At 41.3% G+C, this 11,971-nt stretch overlaps 1 protein-coding gene across 1 annotated transcript; it reads right to left on the bottom strand.

Annotated features, from left to right (window-relative positions):
* Window positions 1–895: 895 nt before the first annotated feature.
* Window positions 896–11,361, bottom strand: LOC124286536 (phenylalanine--tRNA ligase alpha subunit-like). The gene is given in 14 exon segments (XM_046722902.1): window positions 896–1,169; window positions 1,478–1,592; window positions 2,019–2,096; window positions 2,707–2,872; window positions 3,420–3,519; window positions 3,956–4,040; window positions 5,408–5,523; window positions 5,956–6,084; window positions 6,382–6,474; window positions 6,676–6,710; window positions 6,712–6,795; window positions 9,369–9,470; window positions 9,885–10,022; window positions 11,198–11,361. Coding segments are annotated over 14 exon segments (1,497 nt in total). The 5' UTR covers window positions 11,333–11,361; the 3' UTR covers window positions 896–1,048.
* Between the last annotated feature and the right edge of the window lie 610 nt (window positions 11,362–11,971).

Raw genomic sequence — 11,971 nt, forward strand, 5'->3', positions numbered from 1 at the left:
AAACCAGTTTTCCCGAAAAGTCGGGGAAATTAGTGAATCGTTTGAACTCCGATTTCGCGTTTTTTTTCATCGGGTTATTTTTCAACTTTATAAGTTGAATTTGCATTTTGATGATTTGTTTCGGTCAGTCCATGCGAAGGTATCAGAATCTGCAAAGTTGTGTTTTACGTTGCATGTGACCTTTAGCTTGAACATTAATCACACACTTATTTGTTAACTTGCAAGTGGTCACTGGTAAAGTAAATGTTAGTCCAGGGCCTGGCAGACCATCAGAAAGAGGCTGCTGGTCAGAGGAAATGTCTTCCAATCTGACAACCATTTCTCACAGACAGGCACATGCAGGAACATCTGGGGGGCACAGGCTCCGAGAAAACCTTGAGCAGATGGTGTAGAGTTCATTGGTGAGAGAAGGTCGCTATCTTCTATGCGTTGCCAACTCCCATTGTCGCATATGGAGACATTGTAAGGAAGCATATCACCTGGAGATGATCTATACAGCGAAGCCTTGGTGGTGGCTCAGTTAGGGTGTGGAGTTGGGTTTTTTTATGGCTGGAGATGGATCTCATTACTTTAACTGGGTCACTCGATGGTCAACATATCAACAGGAAGTACTGGATACCGCCATCAAGCCTCATTTTGATAACCATCCTCTTTCCAATCATCTGACATTGATGGATGACAACGCTAGAATTCACTGTTCTTGGGCGGTCATCGCCAATTTGGTTCCCAGCAGTCTGTGCTTGTAACCAGGCCATTTAATGACTTAAGGTACAAAAATCGGTGAAATGGTTCATGACAGCTCATTGTTCCACATATTAACATATCCTTTTAGTGAGAATTATTACAGAGCTAAACCGCCGCTAAGTATTCATCAACAAACACTAGGACACTTTAGTCATAGAAGCATAGATTTTATTGACATAAAGATTTCATGTGTTCTCCGAGGTGCTGAAGTGATGAAGTTTACCATGATATCCGACACTGGCCCCCCAAATAAGGGTCAGAAAATTGGCACAGCCAAAGTGATTTAAATAGATTACATTGTGATCTAGGATGCCGTCCGAGATTTCTCTAGTCGGCACATTGGGTTGTCGTGAACCATCTGAAGATTCACTCGTGGTCCAATCAGATCACGGATGTTGTTGATGCCATACTTTATCATTGTTGGTCTGGAACAAATATGTTCATTGTTAATCATAACAATTAGGATTATTTATGACAGCAAGATCCAATGAACTTCTTTGAGAGGCATTTAGAAGTAGGATCAATAAGGAAGGATGACAATATATGGATACCCGGTATGTAATAAAGAAGCTGTACATCCATATATTGTCCAAGCAAGAAAGTCAAATTAACCAGAACCATGCTGAACACTGAGCCTGACAAGCCATCACGGAGACACGGCCTTCAAACTGTCCTCTTGTACAATTGTTGTATCCCAGCGACAACTTCAAGATATCAGTACACCACTGTTTACCTTTCTAGAGACAGTCCCCAGGCGATGACGGAGACATCAGGAGGCAGCCCCATCGGCAGCAGCATCTCCGGTCTGAACACCCCCGAGTTGCCGATCTCCACCCACTTCTCCAAGCCTAACAAAAACAGAACAAGCAACACTCAGCATATGTGTCTGTCTAGTTTCAAGGCCATGGGGTTCTCTCACTTGTAAATGCCGTGTGTCCAAGCCTAGACCTCCGTGGTCCCAGTCAGCAATTTAACACTGTACACAATACATCGGTAACCATGGAAATTATCTACAAGACATCACAAAATCTCAAATCACTATAGCTGTAATGTGTGACGTAGAACAGATGAAATCATTATCTTACTAGTGCTTGGTAGGGATTGATGGTATGACATGTACAGGGTGTCAAGCACGAAAGAGATTAGAGACAATACATGAATATAAAGAAACGTTGGCACTTTATTATCTGTTGTGTTACAAACAAAACTATAAAAGCATTATGGTAAGAGAAATGTTAGTTTTACACTGAAGTATTGTTTCAGGGTGGCGTTACCTTCATGGTAGCTGAAGATCTCCATGCTGGGCTCTGTGTAGGGGTTGTATGCTGGCTTGAAACGCAGTTTCGTGATACCTGTAAAACAAAATGAGAAATAAGCTTGACCACCAATAAACATCTGCCTCCTACACTGTCACTTAGGGACTGTTCATAATATATGGTGGGCTGAGAGGCGGGGTGATTTAAAGGTGGGGGTCACCTATTTGTTCTGGGGAGGTAGGGGGGGGTCATCAATTTTGTACACATGCACTTGGGAGGTCATTGATTTTATACATGACATGCAGGGGGTGTCATGTACTCTTTACATACATTTTAAAGGGGGGGTGAGGTCATTCACATTGTACATGCTACCCCCCCGAAATATCATCATCACCCTCCCTAGCCACCTCATCATCATCATCGGCAATTCATCGTAGCCAAATGATTTCAGCATTAATTAAATTCCCTATGTCTATGTGTGTTTTAGTGAAGTTAATTTCTAGTGTCATCAGGGGACAATGACGCAAGTTACAAACCAAAACAGTCATCAAGCAACAAGCCACACGACCTAGAATCACACAAGGACAAGCAATCAATTTAATTGTTCATGACATCATTTGTTATCAGCTATCACATTTGTCAGTTATCATCTCACTGTAACAGGCTATGAAGTGAACTGACTACAGGTATTGAACAAGACACTGACCCAGCTTGAGGAAGAAGGCGTGTATTATTCCCATCAGGTCCCCGAGTGTGAGTCCTCTGTCTGCCACCACGCCCTCTATCTGGTGAAACTCGGCCAGGTGGGTGGCGTCCAGGTTCTCGTTGCGGAAAACTCGGTCAATGGAGAAGAGTTTCACTGGCAGGGTGTTCTGGAGGGATGGCAAACACATAATAGTCAATATTGTACTTGTCATTTTCTCATTATCAGATGATATCTGTTCTATTGTGTTCTCAACTAAATTCTAAATTCTCCCAACCTTGTATCTGTCATTAGGGATATAGTACTTTCAGGAAAGATGACCCCATGATGATGTCAATAAACTATACTACACAATAGTTGTTAGGATTTCCCATCTAACACCGGTCTGTTATGTGAGTGTGACACTCAAGGTGATGCAGGTGTATGCCAAGAACACAGGCATGGTGCTGGCAAACCAAGTCATAATTTGGGATTCAAACACAGAATCAGCAGATCCTGGCATAACAAAGAGACTGAAGGCTGCAAAGCTGAAAACTATTGGGCACCAAACATTGTCTATTATAAATAATTGTCAGTTTCCTTTTCCTTACAGATCCAAGGGACTATAATCATATTTATAGGGAAACTATTGCAGTAGTAAAAACAATCCTTGATGCCTCTGTTAAAGGCAGTTTCATCAGTCAATGTCACAATACTCAGACACCAGGAATACCTACAGACTGGGCAGTCTTGTACAGCATGCGTGCACTGACCGCCGTTGTGTGTGTACGCAACAGATTCTTCTTGGCTTCCTCGATCTTCCACTCACACTTGTACCTGCACAGACATAGAGAAGCATGACTACAGGCACCCAATCATATCACGTCATGGAGAAAGAGAAGCCATGGTCGCCTCTTACGACAAACATGGGTCACTGAAGATCAATTCTAACCCAGATCTTCACGGGTTGACCGACAACATTTAGAGAACTGCGAAAATAATGTTCTGATTATGGAGAAATTGTCTCCAATGTGACGGCAGATTCTACAGTTAAGTACAGACTGACTGACTGAGTTTGGTTTTACGCCGCTTTTAGCAATATTCCAGCAACATCACGGCGGGGGACACCAGAAATGGGCTTCACACATTGTACCCATGTGGGGATTCGAACCTGGGTCTTCGGCGTGACGAGCAAACGCTTTAACCACTAGGCTACCCCACCGCCCCAGTTAAGTACAGAGTTGAAATACAGACAAATTTATAAACAGATTACCCCAGTGACCCATATCCTCCTTCAGAATGAACCTTCTCCACCCGCTGGCGGTAATCCTCCTCAAATATCTGAGCATTTGCTGGGTCTGCAAAATACAAAGTTTTCACTTGCTATGATGTGATCTTAAACTGAGGAAGACCATGTTATACACACAATCATATTGATTGTAAGTTTGTCAAATTTGTGTCTGTATAAAAGTTGTACCTTCTTCCTGTTCATGCTCAAAACCTGGTATAATGTCAAGAATATGCAAGATGCAGACACAACAAACATCATTCAGATCTTCACCAGTATGAACATGTGTAGTTCTGCAGTCCTGTTTAAAAGCTGTAAGATGATAAACATTTCCATCGCATGTCATCTTAGTGCCTTCTAAAAAGACAGATATCTGCAATTATATTTTTTTCTGATCCCACTGATTACATTCATTGAAGAATCTGCTTGCAGTTGACCTCAAAGTGAGTGAGTGAGTTTAGTTTCACGCTGCTTTTGGCAATGTCACAGCGGGGGACACCAGAAATGGGCTTCACAATTTGTACCCATGTGGGGAATCAAACCTACAAACATCATTCAGATCTTCACCAGTATGAACATGTGTAGTTCTGCAGTCCTGTTTAAAAGCTGTAAGATGATAAACATTTCCATCGCATGTCATCTTAGTGCCTTCTAAAAAGACAGATATCTGCAATTATATTTTTTTCTGATCCCACTGATTACATTCATTGAAGAATCTGCTTGCAGTTGACCTCAAAGTGAGTGAGTGAGTTTAGTTTCACGCTGCTTTTGGCAATGTCACAGCGGGGGACACCAGAAATGGGCTTCACACATTGTACCCATGTGGGGAATCAAACCTGGGTCTTTGGCATGACGAGCGAATGCTTAAGCCACTAGGCTACCGCACTGCCCTGACCTCAAAGATTTTGTGAGAATGAAATGCTGTACACCAGACAATGTGACAAGAACTGTTATGAATGATCTTCACAGTGACCATTGGCCCCTTGTGACCTTTTCTGTTTCGGAACACTCTAAAGTACACATGTACCAGGTTTCATTGACCTACAATAAATCCTTCTCAGGATTGATTTTAGTCTATGGCCTTGACAATGACCTTGAACCTTGACATGGCATGAAGATGTCCTACAGCTATAAAGGACATATACAAGCTAGGATATCCATGGAATGTCCAAGCACTGAGTGGTGGCTCCAGCGAAGATGATGTTCAGGCAAGCCTTAAAGCATCATTACTAATACTATTCAGTCAGACTCTCGGCTGCTAAACTAAGTACTTGAAACTTGCTGTGATACTTGAAATCAGGAATTAGGGTTCTAGTTATATGGGGAATTATTTTTCTTTCACTTAACTGAAATGAAACTGCAATCACAAAAGTTTACATGCCGTACAGGTTCTCGAGCAGAGAAAGAAATCTTTTTGACCATGACTACAACATGCACCTGATATGAAGAAGGTGTCGTGAGCATCTCGGGCTGGGTGCTTCTGGGGCTGGAAGAGAGCATCGAAATTCCAGAAGCTGCTCTCTACAAAGTTGTTGGTCGGCATCTCGGAAAATCTGCAGACAAATAGACACAGCATTCAAATCTTAACAAATTTGTGTTTCGAACAGTGGAAAAACACTTTGGCAGTTGCCAGTCCCATAAAACTTGATTAATGTCATTCCAAATCAACTCCCGTTTGTTTCAACTGAACTTCATGAAGTCACACACAGAGACAAAGAGTCATTTGCAGGAAGATCTGGCAATGGTCGGCTTGTACTTTGACCAGACTTACTCCATCTCCAGGAAGATCTCGTGGTACTCAGCCTGCACTTTGACCAGACTTACTCCATCTCCAGGAAGATCTCGCGTGGTACTCAGCCTGCACTTTGATCAGACTTACCCCATCTCCAGGAAGATCTGGCGGTACTCAGCCTGCACTTTGACCAGACTTACCCCATCTCCAGGAAGATCTCGTGGTACTCAGCCTGCACTTTGACCAGACTTACCCCATCTCAAGGAAGATCTGGCGGTACTCAGCCCGCACTTTGAGGAGAGGGTGAAGATGTCCGGTGGGTGGTGGGATCCCAAGTGCATCAAAGTTGTACGGCTTGAATGTTTTAGTCTTCCAGGACCCACTGTAGGAGGAAGAAACTCATGGTATGACACAAACAAAAGGGGCGACATTGATAAAATACCAGGAAAAGGCACTAGAAAATTATTCCTAACCCATTTTTCTAAACTGTTTGTTGAACTTAATAACATATCATAGACACTTCTTAGGATGTTGCCTCACATGACGTCTTCACTGATAGATGCAACTGTCAAACATTCTCGGAGTTGTCAGGCAATTCTTGGATATGGAGGTTTTAACTGATGGAGTGAATGTTCCCTCCCACTGTGTAACACTGTGCTGCCTCTTCCCTCCAGCCTACCTCGAGATCATCTCTGGGGTGAGGTCCACATCAGCCTTTGACACGGTCAATGAAAACTTGTCTCCCTTGGAAATGAAATAACTGGTAACTTTCCTGAATAAAGAAAAGAACAACTGTCTCTTAAACATGTTGCCCAACCTTTGGAATGGAATCACATCATAATTTGTTGAGCATATTTTGTACAAAGTAGGATATAAAACAATACTCAAGCTGACTGGGAGGTACATGGCAGATCTTACACACCTTGATAATATCAACAAAAACTATTTCTGACTGATGAGGAAGACAACTGACACTTCTGAGATGAGTTTCCTCTTCTTGAGTTCAGCCCCGCTGGTCCTGAGGGACGTCATCCAGCTGAAGGTTCTGTATCTTGACGAGGCACTGCTGAACCTTGTCCTCTATACTGTCTGCCTAGAAACACACAACCATGGCAGATCTTACACTGAACCTTGTCCTCTATACTGTCTGCCTAGAAACACACAACCATGGCAGATCTTACACTGAACCTTGTCCTCTATACTGTCTGTCTGCCTAGAAACACACAACCATGGCAGATCTTACACTGAACCTTGTCCTCTATACTGTCTGCCTAGAAACACACAACCATGGCAGATCTTACACTGAACCTTGTCCTCTATACTGTCTGCCTAGAAACACACAACCATGGCAGATCTTACACTGAACCTTGTCCTCTATACTGTCTGCCTAGAAACACACAACCATGGCAGATCTTACACTGAACCTTGTCCTCTATACTGTCTGCCTAGAAACACACAACCATGGCAGATCTTACACTGAACCTTGTCCTCTATACTTGTCTCTGCCTAGAAACACACAACCATGGGCAGATCTTACACTGAACCTTGTACCCTCTATACTGTCTGCCTAGAAACACACAACCATGGCAGATCTTACACTGAACCTTGTCCTCTATACTGTCTGCCTAGAAACACACAACCATGGCAGATCTTACACTGAACCTTGTCCTCTATACTGTCTGCCTAGAAACACACAACCATGGCAGATCTTACACTGAACCTTGTCCTCTATACTGTCTGCCTAGAAACACACAACCATGGCAGATCTTACACTGAACCTTGTCCTCTATACTGTCTGCCTAGAAACACACAACCATGGCAGATCTTACACTGAACCTTGTCCTCTATACTGTCTGCCTAGAAACACACAACCATGGCAGATCTTACACTGAACCTTGTCCTCTATACTGTCTGCCTAGAAACACACAACCATGGCAGATCTTACACTGAACCTTGTCCTCTATACTGTCTGCCTAGAAACACACAACCATGGCAGATCTTACACTGAACCTTGTCCTCTATACTGTCTGCCTAGAAACACACAACCATGGCAGATCTTACACTGAACCTTGTCCTCTATACTGTCTGCCTAGAAACACACAACCATGGCAGATCTTACACTGAACCTTGTCCTCTATACTGTCTGCCTAGAAACACACAACCATGGCAGATCTTACACTGAACCTTGTCCTCTATACTGTCTGCCTAGAAACACACAACCATGGCAGATCTTACACTGAACCTTGTCCTCTATACTGTCTGCCTAGAAACACACAACCATGGCAGATCTTACACTGAACCTTGTCCTCTATACTGTCTGCCTAGAAACACACAACCATGGCAGATCTTACATTCAGTATCAACAGCTGGAATGGTTATCTAATTGTTGTGAACACTTTGCTTCCTGAGCTACAATAGGCTTGACCAGCATGATACAACCATAAATATTATAACGAAGGTAGGTGCCCTTTTTTTGACAATAATTTGCATTATTGGATTTTATAATGCTGTTGATAGTATTACAGTAGCAGTGCCTCATAAGGGCCAAAGAATTGGTTCCTGTCAGTTCATCTTATACTTCTTGAACTTTCTTCTGCTCTATTCCGATTACTATATAGGAGAATGGAGGCTGCTACATCCAACAGGGGTTGACATGTGATGAACTAGTAAATATCTCTTTTTGATGTCCTTGTTAACAGTACTTAATATTTACTTACAGTATCATCCTAGACATATTGATCAGAACACTTTAGCTACACTATCACCAGACACACTATACTGATCTGAACACTTTAGCTACACCATCACCAGACACACTTACTGATCTCAACACTTTAGCTACACTATCACCAGTCACACTTACTGATCTGAACACTTTAGCTACACTATCACCAGACACACTTACTGATCTGAACACTTTAGCTACACTATCACCAGACACACTTACTGATCTGAACACTTTAGCTACACTATCACCAGACACACTTACTGATCTGAACACTTTAGCTACACTATCACCAGACACACTTACTGATCTGAACACTTTAGCTACACTATCACCAGTCACACTTACTGATCTGAACACTTTAGCTACACTATCACCAGACACACTTACTGATCTGAACACTTTAGCTACACTATCACCAGACACACTTACTGATCCTGAACACTTTAGCTACACTATCACCACCAGACACACTTACTGATCTGAACACTTTAGCTACACCATCACCAAACACACTTACTGATCTGAACACTTTAGCTACACTATCACCAGACACACTTTACTGATCTGAACACTTTAGCTACACTATCACCAGTCACACTTACTGATCTGAACACTTTAGCTACACTATCACCAGACACACTTACTGATCTGAACACTTTAGCTACACTATCATCAGGCACACTTACTGATCTGAACACTTTAGCTACACTATCACCAGACACACGTACTAATCTGAACACTTTAGCTACACTATCACCAGACACACTTACTGATCTGAACACTTTAGCTACACCATCACCAGACACACTTACTGATCTGAACACTTTAGCTACACTATCACCAGACACACTTACTGATCTGAACACTTTAGCTACACCATCACCAGACACACTTACTGATCTGAACACTTTAGCTACACTATCACCAGACACACTTACTGATCTGAACACTTTAGGGCCTCCTTCAGCATTTTTGTCCATTCTTATCCACTTGGCAGACATTGCTTTACTGAATCCAATCTTGGCATTAGGAACAGAGCTCTGAAAAGATGAAATTAAGATCATGACACATAATGAACAAGCAATCTGAGATTGTACACCAAACTTTTGAAACATAAGTACATCTTATCCATCATCAAGACTGAACAATAATAACACAACCAACATGTTCGAGTGATTTGAACACAAAATGCAATATATATTCGCTTTTAATTCTTAATTCAAATTATCATTTCATAGTACAAGCAGCGCACATAATACATATACACACGCATGCATGCCTCCGTAATCTGAGCTACCCAAGTCTGTCCTAAATATTCTCAAGCACAGTTACAATGTTAAAACCCACTTCACCTTTGTGCTGATAAACCTTTATCAGCACAATCAATAATGTGATCAATATTGTTCCATATAATCAGGTTTATGAGAATATTTGTCCAGGATAGAGGTAACTACCATGATTTCTGCTTGTGTGATTCCACTGTCGGGTACAACTCTGTACACTCTGGCCTCGTGACTGCCATTGGCAACCACTTCCTTGCCCTCCTCTGTTATGTCCCATCGTTTACTCTGCCTCTGCTCAACTTGAATGAGCTGCAAGAATAACAACAAGGGGTCAGATGACATAACATCCATCACAGAAACTACACACAACAAATCAACATTGACCATGTAAAGAACTGATCATTGTGGCAGCAAACATTTACAAAAAGTAAAAGGGGACTATTCATTAAAACAACATGAACATATAGCCCAGGACGTGGACAAATTAAGGAGATAATTCCAGACATTTCACGCATATCTGCTGTAGTATGAAATAATAAGGGTTGACCAATCCACCAATGCAGCAAGTACAACAAATCCTGTAGTATGGAGTAATTCAGTGCTGATTCACTTCACTAATACATCAAATACACTGATTCCTGATACAAATACTCTGTAACTTACAAAAATGATACATATAAATATTTTCACAAATAGAGCGAAAGATCAGTTTGTGTCAACAAATTTATGAATGTATATGTAATGACAAAACCTGATAGGCCTATCTATGCATGACATTGGTGTGTGTGTGTGTGTGTGTTTCGTAATAACATTTCAAAACGATTTAAAAAAAGAAAAAGAATCAAATATTAGTGTATACAACATATTAACATGCCTGCTGAGTTCGTCTCATGTGCCTTTGGGACCATTCATAATTTATGGCTCGAGGGGTGATGATAATTTTAAGAGGGGGTCACCCATTTTGTACATGTGAGAACTGGGGAGGGGTGTCAGCAATTTTGTACACAAAAATATCAAAACCTTATATAATATGCTTAAAAATATGGGAAGAGGAAAGGGGTCATTGATTTTGTACATGACATGCAGTGTGTGTGGGGGTGTCACTGACTCTAAACATAAATTTTAGGGGGGGTCATTCACATTGTACATGCTCCTCCATAAAAATCTTCATCACACCCCCTTGCCATAAATTATGAACGGTCCCTTAGCCTTAGGGTGATGTTGACTGATGGAAGAAGATGGTAGATTTGAAACAAAGACACCGTCACGTTTTAACTGGATTTATATAGTACACATTACACAAATTGTAACTACGCTGCAGAATTATCCCGTTAATTCCCAAGTTTCTCGAGTAAAGCCTGGGAGCCGTTATTTGCAAACTTGTTCATTAATACGGAACATGATTTCGTCATCCATTCACTTCTAGCAGACGAATCTGTCGAACACTTGCGCTGAAAATAAATACTACAACAACAACTACTTACATCTTCCTGTGACTGTAGACTCTTTACCGCGCCAACAACCTTCTGGTGGTCGGTATTTAACTTTGTGGCAAGTTCTAAACTGTCAATACCACCGGTATCGTCGACAGCCTTCAACACGAGTTCCAAGTCAGCCATTTTGGGTTGTTGTAAAACCGACTATCACTTAAAACGAAAAAGCTCTGGAACAATATATGTAAGTTTCAATCTATTTCGTCAGTCGAGAGATAAACTGTTACCAAAAATAGTAATACTATCATTTTGTTTTTTGCATGTGTGAATGCCTTAGAACTAACTCTTCTGAAACCTTTCTCTGAAATATAATTGGCCATTAATAAATTGTCCGCTAGCCTTAACCGATACAAGACGACATAAAGTAGAATCTTCTTTTGGCTGGCCCGTTCAAACGCTGACATTTTCAGTAATAATGTTTAGGATAATACAGGCACACGTCTATTTCCAAGATAAATTAGCATTCATTAGGCTTGTGTGATTTTTCTTATTTGATTTCAAAAGATACTATACTGTTAAAATATTCATGAGAATATTGTAATTTTAGCAAAATTATACCTACAATAATATCGGGAATAAAGTGCCGTGGTATGTAGAAACAACCGCCATACCGCCACCTACCGTTACATAGATACTGTGTCATGGAAAACAAGTCAAACACTATCATTTAGAATTATTAGGTATCTTACTTGCATTAATTACGTTCTCATGATGGCAGTCGAGCGTAACACTATTATAAGGGTAATGCTATTTTTGAGGGCATTA

This window comes from Haliotis rubra, unplaced genomic scaffold, assembly GCF_003918875.1.
Source record: "Haliotis rubra isolate DU_JTF1 unplaced genomic scaffold, ASM391887v1 Scf385, whole genome shotgun sequence".
In the NCBI taxonomy this organism is placed as follows: domain Eukaryota; kingdom Metazoa; phylum Mollusca; class Gastropoda; order Lepetellida; family Haliotidae; genus Haliotis; species Haliotis rubra.